Source organism: Rattus norvegicus, chromosome 4, assembly GCF_021556685.1.
Source record: "Rattus norvegicus strain SHRSP/BbbUtx chromosome 4, alternate assembly SHRSP_T2T, whole genome shotgun sequence".
In the NCBI taxonomy this organism is placed as follows: Eukaryota; Metazoa; Chordata; class Mammalia; order Rodentia; family Muridae; genus Rattus; species Rattus norvegicus.
Genome location: NC_141537.1, coordinates 90,710,530 through 90,738,066, shown reverse-complemented (window position 1 = coordinate 90,738,066; position 27,537 = coordinate 90,710,530). Strand labels below are relative to the sequence as shown.

Here is a 27,537-nt window from a genome sequence, read left to right as displayed (position 1 = left end):
ATTCAAGTAATTAAAGCCAGCCTGTGGGGCAGCTTGAACTTGGCTCCTTGTGTATGGTTCACCCCTAGAAGCATCTACCGCCAGGAGGACACTGGCAGCCTTCATGAATGGAGCTCAGAACTTTCTTCCAATTAGAATCCCTAGGTTATCTTTTATTTGAAATAGGTTTTGGATTTATGAAGGAAATCAAAACTATTATGTGGGTAAGTAAGCTGTAAGTAGACTCAGATAAGTGCTTATAGTGACTTATCCCTTACTTTTTGATAAACTTTTTGGATTCCATTCCACTCAGGCCTTCATTGCTAGGTGAGTGAAATGTTTGTAGACTAGTTTTCAATAGAGTATCAAATATACTCATATTATATGGAAGTAACAACCTTGGGCATGGGACACAGTAGCACACACCTGTAATCCAGCACAGGAGGTAGAGGCAGGAGGGCTTCTGTTTTAGGTAGACTGGATCCTACAGTGAGTTTAATGCCAACATCAGCTATATGGTGAGGTTCTGTCTCCAGAGACCAAAAAGCAAAAACACTAGGAAGGAGATTTCCTTTTTTCTTTTTTCTTTCTTTTTTTTTCCGGAGCTGGGGACCGAACCCAGGGCCTTGTGCTTGCTAGGCAAGCGCTCTACCACTGAGCTAAATCCCCAACCTGGAAGGAGATTTAACATGTCATATTATATAATATTTAGCATGATAGCAGGATAATAGTGTGGCTGTACCACAGTCATCATTGCTCGTATCTTCATTAGAAAGGTTACAGATCATAGCCAAAAGTATCCACAAGGTCAATTCACATATGCGGCTGTACAAACCACAAGCCTTTTGGGTAGAATATGGCAGTGTTCCGAAGGCAGGGGGAATCTGTGCCTGGGCAGCTAACAGTGGATTAAACCCAAATCTGCTTTTGCCCTCCTACAATTCAGTCAAGAAATCAGGTAGCCTCTCTGATTTATTTTTGAATTAAACTCCATCCACTCAATTTTTAAAAATTCAAATCCATTTTACTAGATTTTAAATATTATAAGTATAGTTTTGTTGGGCATTCCTCTTTATATCTTAACTAGTCTTTTGGAAAATTTGTGGTAAATACTAGAAGTACAAAACTTCCACTCAAAATTTTATGAATTCCTGATGGATACAATTAACACATCCTATTTAGTAAATATTTCTCATTTCAATATTTATTCACCTTTCATTTTCACAACATTTTTCCAAAAAATTGCCTGTCAGGTCATGAAAGTGTCAGTAAAAATTTCATGAAAGCATTTATTCATAAGCAATCTTTTGATGTCAGTGGAACCAGTTGCTTCTACCAAAGGAACATAGGGGTTATCAGTAGCAAATAGTTTTAGAATTCTAGGGTCTTATTGTGTTACACCTCTTCTTAGAATCTAATTATAGCAGGAGAGTTGCTGTTAGTATCTGATGCATAAAGTAAGGCAGTGTTTACTTGTTGGAAACATGGAAAAATAACCAGTTTAAAAGCAGTAACACTCTTTATAGTTTGACTGTTATTAATTTTGTATTAATAAAGTAGACAAGTGCACTAAAAGGTCTTTAGTTTAAATTTCAGGTATATTAGCTTTCCTTTAATGTGTCATAATATTTGTCAATAGCTACTATTTATTTGTTTTATGTGTATATGTGAGTACCAGTATGTGCAATACATGTGTGTACATGGTCCTTGCAGGGGCCAGAAGAGAGTGTCAGATCCCAAGGAACAGGAGGTTGTAGACCACAATGTAGGTTTTGGGAACAAATCTCAGATTTTCTCCAGTATTATCAAGTGATTTCGTAGCTGCTGAGCCATCTATCCAGTCTTGTTCTTTCTTTTGGTTGGAGTGGGTTATGTTTCAAAATGTAGCATCTAAATCTGTAGCCCAGGCTATCCTGAAACTCACTATACAGACTTTCCTTAGACACAAGCATATAATATTGCTTTTAACTAAGCTCCATTTAAAGTAATCCATTGGCCTTTGTGTTTTAGTTGAACATGTAGACTTACTTGAAGCAGTTCCTAGACACAGAACATAACTAATAGCTCAATTCCAAGATGGGGCTCATATGGTATATGTTAAAAGGAAAGCAGTAAGAGAAAACCATCTGATCATCTTTGGAGGCTTGTAGAAAGGTTACCTTGACATCTTATCCCACCTTTGGGTGCAGGTAGGCGATTGATGCAGTGATATGATGACCAGGGCTTGATGGATCTAGAAAGAGAAAGCTAGATGATATTCCTCCAGAAGAGCATCTCGATTCCTACAAAACAATGAAAGAGTTATCACCTTGTTGATGGAGAGATGACATATCATTACGAGCACTTGCTGTTTCTCCATAGAACCTGGCCATAGTTCCCAGCACCAACATGATTTACAACTGTCTGTAACTATCATTCCAGGAAGTATTGCATCCTCTTCTGATCTCCATGGTCTTCAGGCAGGTGCAACGTGCACAGACACACACACACACATACACACACACAAACACACACACAGGCAAAATATTTATATACATAAAAATAAACCTTAAGCACATTTAAAATATATTCACCTCCTCTCCACAATTACATGACATATGAGTCCAATACTGTTTGTATTATAGAACTTTATACTTTCTATATTATCTTAGGCAAGTAAAACCTAAACTATGTAAATTAATAGTTCTATTTTATACATCTGAAATTGATTTATTTTAATATTCAATCTCTGTATGCAAATTAAAATTAATAAGTAGCTAGACATATATTCCAAACAAAATATTTGTAAAAAAGAGGATTATTTTAAGTTTTACAGTTGAGTAAATAATATTGACTCTGAATGAGTTACTAAAGTTTTTCAATTCCGATTTAATGGGAAGGATCAGTCAACAAGACATTTTCCTTAATATTTATGGCAGTTTTTTTTGATTGGAAAATACATTGTAATTTTCTATGATGACAATTTCCTAATGGTCTGTGCAAGTTTCAGAAGATGCCAATGAAGTCTCCAGGACAAGGGCTGAGCTTAACTGTCTAGGTTCAGGCAGGATGCACATTGTTCTTTATCTTCAGTTTTATCTCCGGATCCAGATTAACTGATTTACAGTCGTCAACTAGATGGGAAAAAGAACACCTGCACATGTCTAGCTTTGACTGGGGGAGCCATCTTCCTACATAGCTCCCTGTGCTCTGGTATCATCACACATTTTATCCCCTGTGATGGTTCTTTGGCTGTTGCATAGGTTAATCAACAATGAGACACCTTATTATTTCCCATCTCAACATAGAATAGCAACAGCTCTTTAAAAACCACACTCGCCTGTTCTTTGTTGTCTGCAATCTAATTGGTAGGACTGAAAGCCAATAGAAATGTTTTCTTTCACATCCAGGCAGTTTCCTGATTCATTAGAGGACATTCTTTATCTGAGCAGAGGAATTCTCACATTTCCCCCACCCCATCCCTTGTTGTAACATTCTGAGCTCCATGGCCATGTATTAGTCCAGCCCCGTGTTTGGACACAGGCGAAGAAAGCATTTCACATGATCTTTCTAATTGACTGGATTAAGTATGCACAAAGACTCAAAGGTCCCCGGGTGCCTCTCCTCTCACCAGATCATTCCCAGTTATCCATTGCTTCGGCCGCTGTTTATGGACCAGTATTGAATCAACTTCAATACCTACCTTGAGGAATATAGGGACCATTTGTACATTCTCTTCCGTCACTGGTTATTCCTGTAAAATTATATATTTACTTTTGTTTGGCCTAATCTTGACTGTGACCTGGGTTTGACTTTAGACTTCTTACACTTTAACATTGTATCTGCGGCATAAATAATTTTTTGGATACTTTGATTGTTAATCCAAAAATTGTTTCCAAAGTCATTATAACAGGACCCAGATTATGAGTTACAATACTATGGTCAGTAGACCTATTTGTGCTGGATAGCAGTAATATATAGTGCTTTAATAGCAATATTAAAAAGTAAATGCGCCTCATATGAACAATGGACTTTTTGTTATTGCCTTCTCCAGTTTCCATACCAGAAATATGTGTGTATGTATATGTGTATATGTTTTATATATGTGTGTTGTATATATACATGTGATATACATATGTCTCACATGCACACATACATATACATATTCTGATGTGCATTTCTGTGTGGAGGCATCACATGTCTTTTTTCCATTGTTCTCATAATATTTTTGAAACACTGTCTCTCACTGAATATGGAATCACTCTTAGCTATACTGGCTGACTCTTGAACATCTTCAGAGCCCCTGCAGTGGGTTTATAAACACTTTATGCCACCTTTTGATTATATGATAAGTGTCTGAGTTCATTTCCTCCTTTTCAGTAAACACTTTTCCCATTCTGCATAATTTTTGTGCTCTAGACAAGGTATTTAATTTCTTTTTTTAATGTGTCCACCATAGCAAAGGCTCCGAATTATAAATGTGTTTCTCCAAAACCCTCAATTTAAGAATATGGTTGCCTAATTAGACTTCTGAAATTAATAGGCAATATAATATTATGTTTCACTAAAATAAATATTTTTAGATTTTATTAAAGGCAGTTAATGAAACCAAAGTTAACAAAATCCTTAAATACTGTTTATCACCTTTTGTGAACAAAATATGATGAAAATGTTTTGTCCATAACTCTGCCTTCACTATATCCATCTGGACTCAAAGAGATAGAAATACTTTCTGTCATTCACAGCGTACATCTGCAGACGGGGGCTAGAACTGATCATAAAAGGTAAACAGGTTGTGGATTTCAAGAACTAAGGAAGAGTCACTGTAGGTTGCAACTCCATCAGTCTCTGAACATCATGACACATGTAGGGATACCAGGAAGGAATGTGTTTTGTTTTATGCCTCTAAACATGAAAAGTAAATGTGAGAGTTAAAACTTCACATTGAAAAGCCCCTGTACATTTTATATGTTTTTCCTATTCCCTTATGAATGGGTAGAATACAGAGATTGAAAACCACCAATCTCATCCCAATATCCACCCCCATTCTCCTCCCAGTACCCCCCTCACAAACCTTCCTCTGTTCCTTCTTTCCTTTTTCCTCTGAGAACGGGGAGCCCTGCCTGTTGATATCACCCCATCCCCCAGCCACTAGCACATCAATTCATGGAGGTCCAAGCACATTCTATCCCACTGAGACCAGGCAAGAGAGCCCAGTTAGGGGAACAGGATCCACAGGCAGGTAACAGAGTCAGACACAGCCCCTGTTCCAAACCATTCTCATTCCTAATAACATTTTCTTAGCACTATGCTGATGACTGGAACAAACATATAACTTTTGTTCTTACTTGACTCTTACAACTTCAAACATTAAAATGGTAAATTTTCAGTTAGCCTTTGATCATTAGACAAGCTAATTAGTGAAGAATTAGGCACAGAATTCTACATAATAAAATAATTACAGAAAAGACTTGTATCTAAGGTCAGTATTAATATGACATCTTATTTCCCATCTGTCATGCAGAAACAAGTAATTCCTTAAGGATGCTTGAGGACAGAGAGAAACACCACTGAGACTACACTGCTGTTCTGGTGAGCAGAAGCAGCAAGACACTCTCCAAAGCACGGGGGACATATTAAAGCCCTGCGTCTGTTGGCTCCACTAGTGCATGGAATTTCAACTGGCGGATGAGTTAAAAAATTAAAACAAGTTCTGCCTGACAGCCACTCATCCGGAATATATTCTTTGCTGTCATGATGATTAGCCATCTGTTCTCAGATCTGAAGAATATTTTTTCCTAGGTCTTACCATCTACTGTCATTATTATCTACTATCATTGCCCATCACTAAAATCATTAAATCACATTTAAAGCTGTGAGGTCTAGGAGCTGTGAGTTATCTTTATGGTAGCATACTTGTTCAATGTGCTAGCACTTGTCCAGCGTAGGTTCTGGGTTCAACCACCCCCAACACCATCAAAATGCAAATGATCAAATAGGAAGATGTATTAACTTTATGCTTTATTAGACTCTACCTATTTCTACTAATAAAATACCACACTCTGTGGCAGTGAAAGGGAGGACATGCCATGCATGCTGCTTGACCAGTTTTTAGACTTGTAACTAGTTTCAGGTTATGTTCATAAAAGGCACATGGAAAGGAAAAGTAGTAAAATTTGTGTATTTGGATTATGTACTTTGAGGGCTGTGCTTAAGGAATCCTTGTTTTCTTTTATCCAAAATAGAAAGGATTTAAAATGATGATGCAGTGGTTTTCAATCTGTGGGTTGCAACCCCTTTGGGCTTGCATATCAGATATTTACATTATGATTCATAACAGCAACAGCATTAGAGTAATGAAGAAGCAAAAAAAAATATGGGTTGGGGTCACCACAGCATGAGAAACTCTATTAAAGGGTTGTAGCAATTAGGTATGTTGAGAATCACTGTTTTAAGTTCAGTCACAATTTGAAGCAACACAAATACAAGTGCTCTTGGGTAACTTCTACATGGTCATCTTACTCTAGTAACTTATCCAACTGGGAAAAGTGGACAGACTGCTGCAGACTGAATCTGAATAGAAATAAAAATTCTACACACCCATAGTTCCCTTAGGCACATCCTTCTATGGCTTGTACTACAACTGCTGCCACTCAGCCTAGATCCCCTCTCACTCTTTGTGAAAAAGTGATTGTATCCTTGGGGATCTATAAAGGTTCTGACTTTGTGAATTAACCTCAAATCAGGGAGCCACAGGACTTCCAACTTTGTTTTCAAAGACGTGTGAACGCCCCTGTTAGATATTGTTTATTGAAGCCTTTGTGAGGTTCAGCCATTTAATCGATCAATTATCTTATTTGTAATCAAATCTGGTATTTTATGTGAGTCTCTATGTGCTGAGAAGGATAGGATAATTCAATCAGCAGTCACTCATAGGACTTGTACTCACTCTATGTAATTAATAAAGAGGTATTAGCATCAGTGAGATGAGTCAGAGGGTAAAGAAACATTCTGCCATGTCTGATGACCCAGGTTTGATCCCGTAGGATCCACCTAGTAGAAGGAACAACACCATGCCACATGTTGTCCTTTGACCCTTTGAGCTCCCGATTCTCACTCTAGCACATATGTACTCACATACTAAATACAAAGTTTAAGAGAGACACTAGGCTTAGTCAATAAAATTAATAACAGATGATTGATGATTTACTAGAATACTCAAGTACATAGTCCACAAAGAAACTAACATTATGGATTAATAGCAAAATACATATGGATGTGTGTGTGTGTGTGTGTGTGTGTGTGTGTGTGTGTGTGTGTGTGTGTGTAGTGGGGAAGGGTAGATTGAGGAATAGCCATACAATAGTTAAGCTTCATCTGGTCCTTCAAAATTCTGAGTAAGAAAAGGGATATGAACTTGAAACTTAAAGGAACTCTGATGGCTATGTGCAAAATACTTTAGGGCAGAATTTAGAAGTGGGAATTAAAATTTGAAGTCCATAATGAATTCATCCAAAATTGCTTTACACAACATTGTTTTGTACACTGAAAACTATACAAATGTTTTTTAACAAGTAACAAAAATTATTTTGTTAGCAGTGGTTTGCATATAATCAGGAAAGAAGGCTCAACAGGTAAAAGATCATGCATACATGATGTACCAAATTCAATTCCCACCAAAGGTGAAGGAGAGAACAGAGTGCAAAAAGATGTCCCCTGACCTCCGCATGTTACACATTGCACTTGTATCTAACCATACATTCTATACACACTCATACATACCATACAATGTAAAGACAAGCGCCTACATTCTGTATTCTTAAAGGAATATTTTTAAAATTTTTGTAATAAATAAGATTTTTGAAATTTATCAAACCAATCCTTTTACAAGCAGATGTAGTAACTCTTAAAGTCCCCAATTTAAATGACATGCAAAGTTTTTGTTATTGGTTTTCATACACTGACTTCACACTACAGTGTGGCATTCAGATGTTTCTGGAAAACTCTGAAATCTTTTCATTGTCTTCTTTTGGAATTGTTCTATGACTGTTCCTCTTTAACAGGAAAGCAGAATGAACAAGCATCCAAAATGGTCAGGCCATGTAGCCAATGTCGGAAAATTCATTAGTTCTAGTGGATTCTATTGAGGACTGACCAAAAGATGCAAAACATATGATATGAATGCAGTTATGTGGAAGATTTTCCTGCAGGACTCAAACAAAATCAAGTAACTGACAGACAGACAGACAGACAGACAGACAGACAGACAGGAGGACAGGCAGACAGACTCACTCCCCCCTTCCTCCCTCATATACACACTTGTGTGCAGGGAAGAGAGCCATTGTATTAGAAAATGCAACTTGGATGGCCATCAGGGAGTGAATGCCAGTTTCCACAAAATATATCACAAAGCAAAACAGACAACAGTCCTTTTTATGGAGAACACCCAGGCTGACCTTAAACTCAACTGGAGCCTCTTGGGCCTTGGCTATCATTTTGGAGTAGAGTGAATGAAGGAACAGTTAAAAGAGAGACAGAAGCAGACACTTGCCAGTGCTACCTAAACAGGTACTTGGTGTATTTTGAGCCTTATTTCTGGCAGGTCTGAGATGCAAAAGGAGGTGAAACCTTGAGGGAAATGAGAGAGCCCAGAGATTCTGGAATGGATGTGAAGCACTCAGAGGTGGTTTGCCATTGCTCAGAGCTGTTCTCATAATAGTTTAAGATCCCAAGTCTTAAAGTACCAGGAACTATGTTACTGTTTATTTGTTTTTTTCTACCCTTTGGTTAAAATACACTTTTGATGCTTCAGCATAGTTATGATGGGGAATTACTAGCAAGTGCTTTTTAACAACTGATATTTGGGTCTCCTGGTTTCTATGCAAGTCATAAGTCTCTTTAACCACTTAATCTCCTGCAAGCCCCATGTCCACAGAGCATCTGTATGGTTACTCGCGCCCATGCTCCAGAAATGAGAGATGTACCAATGAGTGGAGAATCCAATTTAAAATTGCATGAGAATGTAGAGTATACAAAGAGCTCTGCAGGAGTGCATACAGATGTGAATGCCAGCAGTCCCTAAACTGCTTTCTCTAGACTTTCTCTGCTCATGGTCTTACTACCTGCTTTGCTACCCTTGTCCTTACCTTAGCCAGCTCTCTTAAATGCTCCCATCATTTATCTACCACTATCTCTCCTTTAACACTCTTCCCCCTCTGGTTCTGGATGCTTATCTGTCCTTCCTTTTTGTTCCATATCATATGATGTTCATTTTGCAGTAGCTAAACTGTATTATAGTGGTCTGGGGGTCTGGCTCCAGAGTTCCACTGTGAGCTCATGGACAATAGCTGCCATCCTCTGCACTACACCAATAGATGAAGTTGGACAATGGACTGTGTCCCATGGTGCATGAGTGCTCTGTGCTGGTTGAAACCCTATAGCTAGTGGACAATGTGTATACATTGACAGTGTTTTCTATTTGTTTGTTTTGTTTTGTTTTTGTTTTTGGGCAGCATACTCACTTCAGGGTTTTAAGAATATGACATGACCTGTGTATAATTAATAAATTATACACAGACAGAGGATTTTCAGTTTAAAGTTATGGATCAAATGAGAAATCAGTGAAGGACTGAAGCAGACTGTAAGGTGAGAATGAAGGAAAGCTCCCAAAATATATGCTAGGAGTGAGGGCTCCAGTGTGAAGAACGGCTAAGTGTGGGTCTGTTTTTAAGAGATGCACAAACGTATCTGTGCTAAGCAGGCCCAATATTTACTTTTGAATGAAGGAAAATGCTTGTGACTTAACAGTTTGCCTGTGCAATGGACTAAAACTAAAAATGTAAACTATTACTACTACTACTACTACTACTACTACTATTATTATTATTATTATTATTATTATTATTATTATTATTTAATCTTTCTTTACAATCCAGTTGTTTTGCCCCTCATGGCCCACCCTCTGACTGTTCCTCATACCATTCCTACACTCCTGTCTCCAAGAGCATGTCCCTACCCACTATCCCCACCCCATCAGACCTTCTCACTCCCTGGAGCCTCAAGTCTAGTGGGGTTAAGTGTGTTTTTTTAGTATCTCACTTTTGCCAAAGGAATCTAACATTATTGCCACCAAATCCCACTAAAAATCCTAGACCAGCAAAAAGAAGGGAGTTCCACGAATCCCCATGACATGCTGCATTTTTCTAACTATAGGTTGAACAAGAGCTTTTCTGAATTCATTTCATGGGAACCTCACTGTGTGTCCCTACAAAGTGCTGCTCCATAATTTAACACACATATGTGGTGTGTGATATTCGATCAGGGACTCCAGCCTGGAAAGACAGCACTGTAGGTGCCTCACAAACACAAAGACTTGACTCGGTTTTCCTGAACTCATATTTGAAAACAACTGGTTGTGACACATGTGAATGATTCTCTCTCTGAAAAGATGATAGGAAGGCCTCTGAGTTTCTTGGCTAACCAGCACAGCCTACTTGGCATGATTCAAGCCTGCTAGAGATATTGTTGGAAAGAAAATTGTCAACAGAATCTAAGGAACAACACTAAAAGCTGTGCACTGGCCTATACACACCTCCTCCTCCCCTCCCATACCCACATATTCATATGTACACATGTACCTCTGCCCCACACATGAATACACATACACACACACACACACACACACTTACATGCACATGCATACTCACACACACACCATTTATTTTAAAGACAGGCTACAATTTTCATTGCTTTGGCTATTGCTCATTCTTTTTGTTAGGAAACTGCCAATGTCATTCCCCTTGATCCCTATAAAACAGCTAATAAAGTGTTATAAACTGTGGTCACATTATGCTGTAGTAGAAATGCCAGAGTCTTCCTTTCTATCTGTATACTGCTGTGTTTATCCAGCTTCTTCCTGCCTCCTCTATCCCTCTTTACCCTTTCTATCCTCTTGTGACAGCTGTTCTACTCTCTATTTCAATGAAATCAATAATTTACCTACAGTTTAATAATTTTAATACAGTCATTAATTATAACAACCATTTTGAAAACACTTGTTTCCTTAGAATGCAAAGTTTTAACTAAGCAAATATGGTTTTCCATGAAAATATTTAACAATATATAATATGACATTATACATTATATATTATATATTGTATATGTATATGATGTAAGTCACATATAATATGATAATATATTTCATATTATAAGTAATTATTCAGTTATATTTTCTAATTGTGTATTATATTTATTGCATATTATATAGATTATATATTTATAATTATATCATACTATATTACATAGTATACATATTTAATATTTTTATGGAAAACTATATTTATCTAGGTAAAACTTTGCAGTCTAATGAAAAAACATTTTGAAATGATTATTATAATAATTTAAAATTATTCAAATGTAGATAAATTCTCAAATCTATGGATATATATCATTATATTTGATGTATATTACATTGTATATAAAATATCTTTTTAAGTAACTGTCTTTTAAGCAAGAATACCTCATTGATTTAAATAAGTACTATGACTTCTACATTATATCCATACTATATTATTTTTATGGTGCTGTTTGCAAATTCTCTATTTTTATTCTAGTCTTTTCGTTAAGCCTCAATAAAACATACTATCCTCCTTAGCCACTTCATTAGAATCTACATAATTAAGCCACGAGAGGGAAATATTGGACTCCTGCTCAATAAATTACATGAAATATGGGAAAATGCTTCGTTATATTACAAAGTGGACGTCTATGATTGTGTCTACAAAGTGGACACACACACACACACACACACACACACACACAAAAACTTTATAAAAATGTTAAAAATAATACCAGACAGAATGTTGTGGGAAAATAGCATTAGATATTTGATTAATTTTCTCCTGCTTTTTAGAAAAAAAATTCAAGTCCTTCACACTTTGTGTAAAGCACAAAAGATTCAGCCTAAGGAAAACCTGAAAACTGGGTTTTATAAGCCACCAGTCCAGAAGTTGAATATTTCCAATCAAAACGCTCACGCCCCATTTCCTCAAAGTGCTGCTTCAAAACAAAGCAATAATAGTGGACATGAAAAACCACTGGCAACTCTAATTTATGGTGGAATATACTGATGAATGATTTATTTATCCTAGAAGTGCCAGTATTTCACTCTTCTGCCTCTCTTGACAGCGATTGGAATAGTTTCAGTAGTACAGGCATAACTGGGTTCTGGGATTTGGCTAGAAATGATTTGGCTGGGTGCCTGTTGCTGAGGGAAGAAACTGCCAAACATTTCTAAAGCCAAACACCAAATCGGGCTTAGCGTCATGTATCAGGCTGGCCCTGCAAAATGATTCCATTCCAAAGGTCAGAAATGCTGTGCCCTGATTCCAGAATTCTATTCAGAAATAGGAAACAGAGACAGCTTCAAAATAGTACACATCCCATCTTCTTTTCAGAATAAAAGCTTTGGCTTCCTCGGTGCTTAGGAAGCCATTCTGGCCTCCAGTACAATATATGGAGAGTAGGTCACTTTAGAAAGACACGGTCTCTATGTGTCTCTTTCTTCTGTGTATTTTCTAAAAACTAGGAAGTTTATGAATGAAGCTCAAGCCTATCCATGTAAAATGCATGGGAGGAAGAGGAACTTAATACAAACTTTTCTTATTCTCCTTATATTACTGTTTGCATGTTAGAAAGTATTCAGCTTCTGGTTTAGTGGTAGCAGCTTGTACCAAGTCAACAGTAACTGCAGCCAGATAACAGTGAGTTTGTGTGAGCAAATTTTTTACATTTTGGAAGAATAGAGCTACACAGGGTTGAATCTACCTTGCATTTTGATCTTTATCAGTTTTGTGGAGGCATATTTCCGCAACCATACCTCTGTATGTTTGCTGTAATTAGATACACAGCCATAAACCAATTGCTCCCTCATTTCCATATTATATGTATTCTCAATGGAACAAGATACAAGAGCTAGTAACCATTTGTTTGCCTTCTTAGTTTCTTACTCTCACGACCCAGTATTTATTGTGTAAAGCTATCAGCAGCTACCATATGCCAATGACATGAGTTTTACTCTGTGGAAACACCCATGATAACAAAAACAACTTGCGTGCTCAGATATAGGGAATGCTCAGCAGTCAAGGAGGGAGAAAATTCATTTCTTACCTAGAAAAAACTCATTTTCTTTTGCATTTTCAACTTTTTTTATATTAATAAGAAACATCAACAGTCTAATAACATAATGGGTTCACTTAAAGATGACACATCCATTGATAACTGAAACTCAGACTTCAACACTGAGTTCAATGAATTATAAAAAAGCATCCTACATCTTGCTAGAAAAGTAGTTAAACAGAACCTTAGTTATGTACAGCCAGCAAGCATCAAGCTTCTCATCTCCATGGTGGAAGTAATTAAAGTAGGAAGTGCCCATTTTGACCCTGCTGTCAGCAGAAGAAACACTTGGCTTGTCAGTACAGCCTTGGCCAGGCCATCTACTTCCCTGACACGAGATAGGTGTAAATTAGCATGTCCATCCTTCCTTGCCTTTGTAGTTCATACAGAATCCAGGGAGCAACACATTCGGGAGTGAGAGCTGTACCATTTTCACATAGGAAATGTGAACACACTTCAGTGTCAATGCAGGGAATTACACTGGTTACAAAAATCACAGAATTTCTTTGGCTGATGCTTTTTAGAGAAATATAAAATGAGGAACACTGAAATCACAACCTGGCATCACTTCTATCCTTGGAGACCTGACTATTTCTGCAGTCACAGCTGCAAAACCATCGTTATGTTTGCTTCGTGCTAGCTTTGATGTCCTGTAGATGAAGACTACCACAGTACATTTTCTGAAACTCCCAAACCACTTATGATCACCACACAAGATATTTTCTTTTTGTTGAGAATTAAATAAGAATATGGCCAAGGAACAGAATTAGCATTGTGGAGAAGATGCGATAAGATGAAGAACCATTAGGAGCTGTCAATCACGTCTCCCGCTTGCTGGGTTCATTTTCTCTCTATCTCAGCCATCAAATCAAACATAACCTTGTTCCTGACTATAAAGTCAGCAATATTATACAACTAATTTAATAGCATTTGGAAGAGACTAGATATACCAGCTAGGAAAAGAATATATCCACTGTCTTAAAACATGTATTATAAGAAGCATAGTCTTATAAATTCCTAGGTTTGACAGAACCTCAGTGCTGAGTGGTGATCACTTGGTATGTGCTGGGCACTGGTGGTGCCCTTTACCTGCATTGGTTCATTGTATCCTCACCTTGAGCAGTTGACTGCGTTTCACTTGAACAGCCCTCATTTCTGTGACCATTTATCCTTCATCATCTACCCAGCAAGAGCCTGGTATGTGTTTGCTCTGCCATTCTCTATACTCCATGGCCTTCTTCATATTCCGTGAAATTTTCAACAGTGTCTTCTTCTGTTCCCCTCCTTGCCCACATTAGAAACATGTGAAGGATAAAAGATTTGATTTCTTCAGAATCATTACCTTTTCTAGCAATAACTAACACTGAAAGCTATCTGAAGCACAAATAAATTAATTGAATTGAGCTCTGCAGTCACCTAGCAAAAGGGCCACTCTAGAGTAAGGCAGACTCAGCTTAAGCCTTGAATAGAAGATAGGCAGGACAGTTATCCTTTTGATGAGACAGACGTCTTATGAGTGTAGTTATGCTATGTCATAATGAGACCACATTTTCTAAATTAGTCAGAGGAGCATAACTTTCTCATTCTTCTGCCTTTTCTAAGTGTGCTTCCTACAGTTTATGTAATGTTTCTCCCTTTCTTCCCTATTTTCCTGTTCTGGACAGCTGTCAAGAGGTACAGATTGCCTTCCTTTGGTTATTTCCTTTTGAGCTGTAATAAAACCACTGTCTTTTAATAAACAGGCTTTGTTTGCCTTCAAAACCTGTTTTAGATGTGTTTTCCAGGAAGGTTCCCATCTGTATTCTTAGACCCTTTATGTCTTGTACAAGCACATGCTTCCCCAATTTTTATACTAAAAATACTTTGTTGAACCCATATTTGTTTGGAACATTTTGATTTCATTTTGTTTTTGACTTGCTCTTTTGCCTTGACCTAGTTGAACAGAGCTTATGGGACTCCAGAGTATTCCCTGAATAACTTTACTTCCATGAAGCAAGGCTTTTGGGTTTTTGTAAGATGTGCTAAGGAAGATGCAGTTTTAAATGAGCCTTTATCCTGAGGTGGTAAAGGTAAAAATTTATGACAACTATTTTATTGTTGCTAGTTAAGAACCACTTTGCAAATGTACCCCATTTAGAATACATTTAATTCCATAGCTTTTAGCTATATGTCCCTACATGTAAGATGTTTCTGTCTTCTAAGATCCTGATCATCTCTAATCATGCTCTTTGTCATCTGTGTTTGATAAACATTTGCCTATTCAAATTCTACTTCATGGTGAGGAGTTTTACTTGGAAACATAACTAATTAAATGCTATTTTGACCATTTTCTGTATCGTTTAAATACAAAATTGTAAAGGATTTAATATATTAACTAAAGACAGACTATAATATTATTTAAAGTAAACCTATCAATGACTAAGATATGTACCGACATAGGGACCAAAATCTTCTCTACCTCTTAGTCACAGCCTAGCAGACTCCGGCTTCTCATTTTCCCCTTTCCATGTTCTCTAGTTGATACCTATGAGACTGAGAGTTTATCGCTGAAGGGAGTTGCCTCTGAAAGGAACTGTCCAGGCCAACCGTCGCCACAAGAGCAGGGCCACATGCAAGTCTCTCTTCCAACTCTACAATGTTAGTCAAAATGGGTGCCATCTTGCCCTCCACATTTATTGCCAACCATACTTTACCAATTTCACATATATGTAGCCTAAGCTTGCTTACATTAACGTAGTTCAACATTCCTTAGATCTCTCCATATTATACTACCACACATTTCCAACTACAATCCTTACATACTTCTTCAAAACCTACAAAGCAATGTAAAGCATATTATTAACACATTCAGGTTTTCTGTGGTCTAATTTCATTTTCTTCTGCTGCTACTTTTTCAGCACTTGGCTTCCAATGCAAGTAAAATTTATTATCACTAGCACATGGGAGGCAAACATGAAACTTGAAGAGTTTGTGTGTAATTTCTGCAATAAGTTGGTTCATGGCCATTACACCAAATGCCTGATTGTAGATGTTGACAAGAACCTTCCCACCAGATAGACTGTTTGCCTGCTGTGAGGTCTTGATCAGCGTTATCTTGATTTTTGTGTTCCTTAGCTTTTGTACATGTGTGATAGGAATCAAAATGACCCCTACTTCCTCAGATTTAAGTAAAGTGTTTAACATAGTGCCTACCCTATAACAATTCAATTCAATGATATCATGAAGAGAAAACACATGACTTAAATTGGATTTTAGAGTTCTGATATATATATCGTTTGTGTGTGTGTGTGTGTGTGTGTGTGTGTGTGTGTGTGCGCGCGCGTGTGTGTGTGTGTGTAAAATATGGATCAGAGAGGATAACCTGGAAAGAACTGACTACAGAATGACATAATTTTTGGCATATTTGGAATGACTGCAGAATTTTTATTTGCAAATAAAGGGAAGAATGAAACCACTGGTCTTTTGGAAACTTAAAGAGGGTAGAATAGTTCAAACGGCATTCAGTGTACCTTTCTGTGATGCTCTCCGTCTGCTGCTGCAAAATAAAGCTTATTTTTCCTTATGAGTGGTGAGAATGACACTTCCCTGTGGGTGTTGGGATAACTATTTAGAACACAGCTAGGAATAATATTGCTTAGAAATGTGGCAGTAGAACTTCTCTTCTAGAGTCTATTGACTCACCTGCTTCAAGTAGTTGGCTGAGCTACAGTAACCAAGCATGAATTTCCCCATATTTAATAGGACTTAGGCCAACTAGAAGACCAGTATAGAAATCCATAACTGGCCAGGATGCAACAGACCCTTGTTTGCTTATCGCTTTCAATACATTTACAAAGAACACATATACCTAAGGCTCAGAAAATATTCTTGAAGAAGGGGTAGAAAGACAGTGAGACCAGATGACCTGGCAGTTTGTCAACATATGGGGCCCTCCTAAAAAATGTGCAAGGGATAGGGAGAGGGGAGCATGAGTACATATGAGCACAAGACCAAAGACGCTGTATGAAACTCTCAAAGAATTAAATTCTCAGTGTAACTTCCAGTGGCAGGCTAGATCGTTATTCTTAGACCCATATATAAGTGTAGCTCTTAGCATTCATCACAGAAAGCCATAGCTAAAAACCTTTTGAATTGTTTTTCCCTCTATCAGTTTCCACAAGCCTAGTGGCTTCTTTCTTCCCTTTATTTGCAAATATAAATTCTATAGTATTTTCATTTTTAAAGCAATTTCCGTTTTTTGCTTTTTGTTTCTTTGTTTGCTTCTTGTTGTTGTTGTTGTTGAAGCAGTGTTTCTCAATGTACTTCTATCTATCTTATAACTCCTATGTAGACCAGGCTGACCTCAATCTCACAAAGATCTTCCTGCCTCTGCCTCCAGAATACTGAGATTAAAGATGTGCACTGCCATCCCCACATTCCCAGCTACTTGAAGACTGTTCATATTTTTGGGCCTGTTTTTGTCAAACTGCAAGTGAGAAGATTTGGATTAAGACTTATAGCCCCTTTTTTCGTCCTAAAACAAAGTCACCTTACTTTCAAATTATCTTTTAATTACCAAACTCACAGTTTAAATTTGCAGCATGAATGTACAATTGCCATTTAAACGTAATGTTTTATGGTTGTGACAGCTGACCAGAGACAAGGCCTGCTGAAGATGAGCTGCAGCTCTCTGGAGGGAGAGGTCCTGAACTGTTAGTGTGTGATAAAGCTTTCAGTTAGTGCACACAAGCTCACCACAACTTCAGGAAAGACCTTAGGATAACAACTATTATTACGGCGTTCCACAGACCCGAAAATGGTGTGCAGATTTATTGTCACTGTAACTAACCAGCTAGAACGTTCACATTTTATGTGAATTTACAGGCCTTAAGTATCAGTGAACTACTTCTCTCCGGATCAGAGAGAAATGAAACATTTATTTCTTTCTGTTTTCCTTTCTCCTCTCGAAGAGGCTCACATTGAAGATAAATCTGCATAGGAATGCTTGTAGAAGCATTCCTTAACTAGGATTAAGACGTCTAGCATGGATTCACTACAGCCCTTACAGTAATTGCTGTGCAAGCGATTCAATCCCGCCATCATAGCATTGGTTCTCTCTCTCTCCCTCCCTCTCTCTCTCTCTCTCTCTCTCTCTCTCTCTCTCACTCTCTTCCTCTCCCTCTCCCTCCTTCTCTCTCTCTCTCTCTCTCACTCTCTCTCTCTCTCTCTCACTCTCTCTCTCTCTTCCTCTCCCTCTCCCTCCTTCTCTCTCTCTCTCTCTCTCTCTCTCTCTCTCTCTCTCACTGAAAGTGATAAAATTGAATGTAATTTGACTTTACATAGTGAGGCTTTCAAAGTTGAATGTCTTTGGTATGTACCAGCTTTATTGAAAGACATATTAATCTGTCCAGGGCTACTGGTATTTATAAGCATAACTGTTCTCACATAGATTTCTTAGAGGAAAAATCATACAATTTACATTACAGTAAATTTTGTTAAGACTTTATATGGGTGCACCCGTGCTTATAGAAAGTATAGCTACAAAGTTCAGAAAGTTTTATAGCTTGTAATGGCACAGACTTTATATTTTTAAAGTTAACAAGAAAGTCCACGCTGTAGAGAGATTATAGATAATTTTTATGTAAAGTATATCTGTCCAATACCACCTTCCTTCAATAAATTGTAGGGAATTTGGCAGTGTGCTAACCCTAGTCACTCAGTCACTGTTTACCACTTCTAAAATCCATTCTGTAAGTTCAATAGTATAATTTCTCATAAGCAGTGGCCTCCTCACTCATTGAGCAAATGTTGAGGAGACAAAGTACTCATCCTAGGCAGGTATTTTATTATGTAGGCTCATCCTGTAAATACAATTATGAGAAAATATCTGAGGAAATATAGAGTTAAAAGCTCAACAGGAATGATTATTGTTTGGCAAGACATCCAGCAGTCCTCTGTAGAAAATTACAATCTTGGCATTGGGATGAGAAACTCTCATTTCTTTGCATCTCCTGACCCTCTGTGTCCAGCGCTGCTAAGCAGCCTAATAACCTCCATTTTCGTTAGTGATGTCCTTAGCTCTGGAATCGCCCACAATTCCTCATTCATAGAGTACATTTATCTAAATGGAAAAATAAAAAGAAAAGGATACTGCAACAAATGCCCAAAATATGAATGGCATTTGCATTGCGTTCTTGTGGAAATGTTGAAATAGAAATTAAAGCTGATGTTAGGTGACAACTAAAGCCTGGTAGATGTTTTGTACACTATTATCGCTCTGGGATGAGCTCTTTTGAATGAGTGCTGTCAAATAAAACAGACCTGTAATTACAGGTTTCACTGGCCCTGTTACTAACTAATAGACACTGTCTTAGAAGTTTCCCTAAGTCCTCTGTACGACTGCATTCTGCTTATTGTCCACTGCCCATGGTACTACTGTCCAGTCCACAATCCAGTGCCCTATTCGTATGACTCATTTGACTGCACCACAGGAGAGGAACTAGCTTCACCTAACTAGCACCACCATAGCTTTGAGGAAGGGATGGGGGAAGAATAGCCTGCCAACCAGCCAGCAGGCCTGTCCATTCTCTCTTTACTTCTAACAGTCACTGCAGGACTGCAGCCAGCATAGATCACTGTTAATAGTAAAAACTCATGCACCATGGCAAATCAGTGTCTTTTATGGTCAGAGAAAAATGACATCTCTTAATTGTTTCCTGCTTAATGGTGGTAGAAGCTTTATGGATGTTCCTTTAATGACAACCAATATAATCAGACTAAAACTGAACAACTAATGCTATAACTATAGGAAGTGTGTAGAACACTGAATAATGTAGATGTTGATAATATGCACGTGCCAAAGTATCTTGTAAGAAAAGAAGGCAGTGTCACAAATGGAAGCAATTTTAAATGAAAGTGTTGCTGTGAAGAATCACGGCAGTCACAAGTCTGGCAGCATGTGAATGTACAATTCCCATGGTCCTTTCTGTGATAATATGAACTTGATCTTTTTACTCCCATAAAGGAATGACAAGTCAAATTGGAAGGACAAGCAAGCAAGTAAGGCAGACAATGTTGCCTACTTTGTTGCGATTATGCTGTTGCAGCTCAGCAAATGCCTGTATCCCCTGGTGGTGTTTAACAGGGAGTTTTTCATTGTCTCTGTCAGAAAATGCCTGGATGTCATACAGATGGATGAAAGGAAGGCAATGAGTAAGAACTGTGGATTTTAAATGTCAGTATAACCTATTTTTCCACCAAAGCTGTAACCCATCTTGACCAATGATGCCTAACCCACTCTGGATTTAGGCAGTGACATAAACTTTTGTTCTCGCATATAGTTCCCCAATCATGGTCAAAGGACAACATGAACAAAGGTGATGACTATGGTTTTGCAGACATAGGTCTCAGTATCTCCTTTGCAATGTTTGAAGGGTCATTCTTAACTATAGGCAAAGACTCCTGATAACAGGGCTTACATAGAAAAATTGCAGGACAGGTTTAGGATAGAATCATTTTTCATCCTCAGATGCTAATCAGATTGAAAATAAACCTGTCACTGAGCGGTAGCAACAATGCCAGGGCCATTTGCTGCATGTGATCTTTGCAAATGGGCTTGCTGCCTTTCAGATGACTTTTCTGTCACACTCCAGAGAACACGAGTCCCTGAAGATTTCTGTGAATGCTTAGTTATTAGGAAACCATCGCCTCATGGATGACTTCATAAATGTTTGCTTTTGCATCAGGAAATGGCACACAACCTAATTTTTCCTGTCTCCCCATTACCCACACACACATATCTCCTTTGAAAACAGCCAATAAAATGATAGACTTTGATTGATGATTAATATCACAAGAAATCCCCCAAACATTGTCCCCTAGACATAGTGTGGAATTTACATTTCTCTGCACATTGTAAATAATATTTGTTCCTACTAATGTATTAGAAAACTCACAGTTTTATAATATTTTATTGTAGTTTATAAATTTCCAATATTTTTCTTTACTTCTTGTTTTAGAACAGTGATGATGGAGCCAACACACTGTTTTTTTTTTAATGCAACTGTTTAGCATTACAATCATGACATCGCCTGGGAGACTTAAGTGGACATCTCCCACTCTACCTATAAACATGCTTATTCATTAGTTTTCTTATACAGCTATCTCCAACACATCATATGTCAGGATTCACGGTCTCCCTGAAGACATTTGTTTAAAGGCTATATCAACCTAAATGTGTCAAGTGTGGGTAAAATACAATTAAAAAGTGACTCGGAACAGTTTCTATATCTCAGAACACTTTTGTGTTATGTAATGTTGACATTATTCATTCCAGATATTTTATATTGTGAATACACTTCTTATAGTCATAGAATTCTTATAAACTGTCATACCATCTCTTAAATAAGGATCTGTAGTTTAAAATTTTAAATTCTATCAAAAATACTTTCCAACTTTTCTATTACTTCATTGAGAATTTCGTGCAATTCATTTTGATCATGTTCGCCAACTTCAACTTCTCTACCCATCTCTGTGTCTCCTTTATCACACACACACACACACACACACACACACACATCTATCAAATACAATCTGTGATGTTTAGTTATTCTTGGTGTATGGTCTAGTTACCAGGAGAAGCACTCTTAAAGAAAATCCATTCCCACTCTCCCTACAGCTAACACTTGACAATAGCTCCTTGGCCAGTATTGGGACCTCCTGCACACATTCCCCTCATGCAGGGATTTTTTATTTTTGGCTTGACCTTATACAGGTTTGGTCCATAATTTGAGGACTATTGTTAGTTCATTTATGCAGCTGCTCGGTTATGTAGAGAAAACACTGTTTCCCTTGAAAACAGTGTCTGGCTCTTAGAATCTTTCTGTCCTCTCTTTCTTTACTATCACTGACCCTTGGGGTGGGTTGATTTGATAAGGATGACCAATTTACAGTTGGACATTATTCAATCTTTTGTTCTTTCTACTTTGACTAGTTGTAGATCTCCATGTTAATTGTCATCTATTGAAAAAGATGCAAAAAAAACTAAAAAAAAAAAACACAAAAGAAAACAAAACAACCAAAACACTTTTCTCTGATAACCTAGACCCAGAAAAGAAAATCCTGTTTTTTTCTCATTTATACATGCTGGTTTAGAGCTATAGAAATATGTATTTCACATGGACTATCCATAAGGGTCAGGAAATTATGAGAGGACATGAGGAAGATTTCAAGGGAAGGGAGGAACAGCACAGTGGTAGTAATAGTTACGTGGAAATTATGAGACAGGAAGAATTAAATGGAAGGGGAAAATGGGAGAGTGGGGCAGAAGAAGGAATATAGAAAGGAATAACTACTATTGAAGACCTTTTGAATAATAACCATATAGAAAGTGAATGGAAAAATTTAGTTAAAATTTCAAAAATAAAAATGTCATATGGATGCCAACTATTGTGGAATGTTTCTAAAATATGCATACACTATATAGAAAGGGTGTAAATATAGTTACCTATAGCAGGGAAATAATGACTCTATTAGACTCTACATGGTAACAAATAGAAGCCCAGTGTGAGGAATGACTTATTATCTTTTAGAATTGTTGGGGAAATCAACAAACATTACAGGTTATTACTAGTACTATTGTTTATCGTCTTGAACCTGATATTGTGACCCTATTGCTGGAGTAATCACATTCTTGAGTTATAGAACATGAAGAAATCAAGATGGAATTCACTTGGAAACATCTTCTCTACTACTTTGTATTCATAGTGCTTGATAATATTACCAGAGGTGAAAGACAGTCACCAGTATTAACCAATTTTGAGGTCTAGGAAGTACAACCATGCCCAGCTTGATAAGACATGACCCTTGGTGTAGTAGTGGCATGGATGTCATAATAGTAATCAACCACTTTCTGGTTGGATTTAACTTAGGCCTGCTCCACAAGATGAAAGTCATACAGGCCACCATTACTGGGTCAAAATTCCCATACCTCAATAGACATAGCCCCCAGGGGAAAATGTACTGCCATTACTCTGCTCAATGCTCATATTACTAGACCAACTTCTCATTATTATACACATAAAGTAGTGAATATATTAACTATCAAATTTGTCTTTATATAAAGATATCTCTATAAATATGTATAAAGAGAGTAATAAGGGAAGACACTAGAGAAGTCTGACTACTAGTCTGACTACTTCCTATCTTTATTGTATACACAGATTCATAGCTCTAGCCACTTTTGAACAAGAATCCAGAAAAGATACTTGAGGAATGCCTAGCATTGTTTGTTAGGGCAAATTCACTAGTTTGAGAGGGATTAACTCTAGAGACAACAGCAGCAAGTGTTGTCAGCACACTAGAGACTGTGTACATCCAATCATGCTTGATGTATCTATCTCTAATTATGGGAATTTGGCTATCACAGACTAATTTACTTAATTGTAATTTCAACTTATCCCACCTGATTTTTGCTTTGTCAATTGTTGAATGTCAAAATAAAAGCATATTTGAAGAGAAAACAGTTATATTTCATTTATAAACACGTTTAGTGTCATTCAGAACTTTTAATATATTATTTTCATAAATCTAGATAACTAGTAATATTAAGTCGTAGCTTGTTATATAACCTCCTTAACATTTATCTTTCAAACAATTACATTTAAACATCTAATATTTATACATTTATATTAAAACATTTAATTTCATCAATCTTCATGCTAATTAAAGTATCATTTAATCTCTAGAGAAACAAGAAGTATATCAATCTCAAAGGCCATCTTTCAACATGCTTTCAATGTGCACCTTCCTACATACTTAAATCCATCTCTAGATTTATAGTACGTAATACAAGCTAAATGCCATGTAAGTAGGTTTTTACGGACTTTTCGTATCAATCTATAGCTTAAACAATGGTTAAGATTCTTTGTTTTAATTAATTGAGGTTGCATTGTTTCCTTCTGTGCTTGTTGTTTTCAGAGGACACTAGGTTGTAGCACAGTTTGATGATTCCTTTGTCTGTCAGACTGGTATTTCAAGTACCAGGTTCTATATCCAGTTGGCCATTGTGTACTCTCTATGGAAAGTCTTTATGCAACAGCGAACCCACTCTGATATTAAAGAAAGGGGTGGCTAAAACCAGACACTTGTTTACCATTTAGTTTAAGGGGTAAAGTGACTTCAGAGGCATTGCTCAATTAGTATGGTTATGGTTGGAAAGGAAAAAGGAGTTCAGAAATGATGGGAAACCAGTGACAAGTATTAGGTTATTAGGTAGAATTAGAGGGGGAGGACATATGTGTGGGAATAATTGATGCAAAGGGGAGAAGTGCCATGTATGTGTGGAGGTTCCAGCTAGTTCACTAAAAAGAGTAGGTAAAAATATGTACTCAAATACCATAAAACAGGTCAGCCTCTGATCTTAATAATTAGTGGGAAAGGTATAGAAAAAAGGAAAACAAGAAAAAGAAAGTCAAAAAGGGAATGAAGATGAGAGGGACGAGGAGGACAAGCAGGAGGAGAAGAAAAATAAGAGAGGGAGAGAAAGAATGCACATCAATAACAGGTCCAGAGTAGAGAGGGACCAGTGTCAGTTGCCTACTTGACCTACTAGACTGTAAAGATAGGAAAAAGCTGTGCAGAGAGGAGAGCTAAGTGGAAATATGAATTCTCTGGCAGATATGTCATGAGATGAGACATAAGGGCATTATAAGGAAGTGAGGCCACTGGCTTGAATGCTGCTTTTTCATCATCCTGGTGAATCCAAGACTTTGGCTTTCTTGGTCCTGGTCTTTGCTACATCCATGTCACATCTCCCCTTACATTTGGAGTTTTCTTGACTATCATCTGTGAACTGTAGATAGCAGAGACACCCTCTTCTAAACTGAGTTTCTGTAATTCTTTAGGATCAACAAAGGAGCCAGGCTTTGTGGTACTCAAAGGACTGTTTTGAGCTTGTGCTAAGCACTAACCTGACCTTTCCTTTCCTGATGGGGGTTCTGATGATGGCCTGAGCAGCAGCCACTGGAAACTCCCTTTACAACATCTGTACCAGCACAGCTTTTAAGATTTCTTGATAGGAACCTTCAGCCCACGTTTCTGGAGTGTGACTGAAAAGGCAGCTGAAGTAGAAGCTGGGCTGACTTTAGAATCAGCAGGAAATCCAGGCTAATGGTAGAGAAAGATGGTGCATAAAAGTAGTAAACTTTTGTAAGTGTGTTGATCAAGTCCACTCAGAAGCTGAGAGTTATTAAATATTTCTATTTCCTTGTTTTTTCTAATTAAGGATATGTTTTAACATGCCTTTCTAATCACCATCCTATGCCATATATATATATATATATATATATATATATATATATATATATATATATATATATGTATACACACACACACATATATATATAAAATAAAGTATACTATGTATGTATTGGTCTGTAAATATGAGTTTGTGATAATTTGGCACTCATTGACTTGAAACCCACAGTTCTGTATGTTAAATATTTTTAATTTAATGAGATAAATTAAATGAAAATATATTAAGAAGTGTATCATGAATACTCAGCTCAAATCCAATGTCTCTATTGAACTCCTCCTCTCAGAGCTCAGGTAACCCCATGGAATGAAAAGCAGAAAGAATATGAGGAATTGGAGGACACTCGGACAACATGGCGATTTGAATAAAAAAAAAAAAACAAGGCACATATGAGCCAGAATAAGCAAGCACAGGGCCAACACGGGCAGCCCTCTGTCTTCTACATACACATTACAGCTTCCAGTTTAGTGCTTTTATATTTCTTCAGAGTGCGGGAAGGTGTGGGTCTTGTGCCTTCTCCTGGGCTCTTTTCTTTCTGGTGGTTTGTATTGTTCAACTTTGATGTGATCGTTTTTGTTTTATCCTATTATATTTTACTTTGTTATACTTTATTATTTTCTCTTAGAAGCCTGTTTTCCAATGAGAGATAAAAAGTTGATCTCGATAGCAGAAGTAGAGGAAGGAGAAAATGTAATTAGGATAGATTATGTGAGAAAAGAATCTATTTTCAACCTTAAAAAATGTGTCCTGATATTTTATCTTTATCATAATAATTATGTCTGAAAGTAGGAGTCAAGTTCTAATTACTCTCTTGTGCTGTTGTATATTTTTGCTCTTTGGACCAACATAGACTTGAAAACAGTGTTACTATTTTTGAAATTCACCATAACTGCAAACTGAAGCTTTCTTCACTGCTCTGGAAGCCTGACTGAATGTCTGAGCCTTACTTTTTCGAACCCCCTACTGTTTCACAATATGGCCACATAGGAGGATACACAAACCTGCCGGACTCAGACTTGGGGCCATAAATAAACCACTCAAATGGCTTAATTGGAGTTTCAAAATGGAGCTGTTCACATATGATGCCTCTTTCATTGAATCTCATTACCTTCCTTATGAGTAGATGAACAAAAACTGTTAACACTTGATGAAGTCTTAAAGATCTTTGTGTTTAGATTATGTCAGTGATTAAAAGTTCCCATTAAACCATTATCCATGATTAGAAGCTGTCTTTATTTTTGTCTAAATTGTGTCATAATTATCTTTAACAAAATGAGTACATGTGAGCATTCATGCCTGTAGAGGATATCAATCACATTTTTAAAGCATACACAGATTTGCTGTTTATTGTGAAACCTATTAAGCAGGATTTAAAATCTAATTGATTGTCTAAATTTGTTTTTAGATTAAAAAATAACAATCCCTGAGATTATAAAAGCAATTCAACATCTCAATTAAGTACAAACTTTGTTTCTAACAGCTACTCAGCTTTATATAAACTTATTACCGACTGATGATGTGACAGCAAGTGTGTTTTTAAAATGAATAGTTATGCCGCGTTTGTTTTCTACAAACATAATTCATTTGACGTTAAAGGAGACATCTAGTGGCTGGCTATGTAGTCAGCCATAGCCACTGCCTATCAGATACTTCCTATTTTACTTAGAGCAGGTCAATGAAGATATAAACTTGTTCAAGCTAACTGACATTTCAAGAAAAACTACAACCCTGGAATCCGTGCATTGATAGTGTCATGAAATACACAGAGAGATGAGAGCCCATCCCTACTGTCACATTGGTTGCAGGCTTTTCATTGTTGAAAGTTAAATGAATGCTTACGTGGACTCCATCATCAGGTTAAAGACAGTGATGATAACATTTGTGTGCTAGAAGAAAATTGGTTAGAGACAGATGAAATCCATGTTGATAGAGTTTCACTAGTTAGAAACTAGTTGATAGAAGAATGCACATCTTCACTTCTTGTCTGTTTGACAGCTGTTGAGTATCGAGGAGGAGGAGAGGAGTGACCAGTGAGTGGCTGCCTGATGAGGCACTAAAGCTGGTTTGTGGCTTTTCATAGTCTTAGACAGTGTTGGTATAGAGATGGATCG

At 37.2% G+C, this 27,537-nt stretch overlaps 1 protein-coding gene across 6 annotated transcripts in view; it reads left to right on the top strand.

Moving 5' to 3' along the window:
- Nucleotides 1-27,537, top strand: part of Snca (synuclein alpha) — a 100,933-nt gene that overhangs the window by 49,527 nt on the left and 23,869 nt on the right. Inside the window, exon 5 of one of the 6 annotated variants that reach the window (XM_087656299.1) lies at nt 5,483-6,938. In XM_087656299.1, coding sequence (XP_087512425.1) covers nt 5,483-5,500 — 18 coding nt within the window. In that variant the 3' untranslated portion in view covers nt 5,501-6,938. 6 annotated transcript variants of the gene reach the window in all.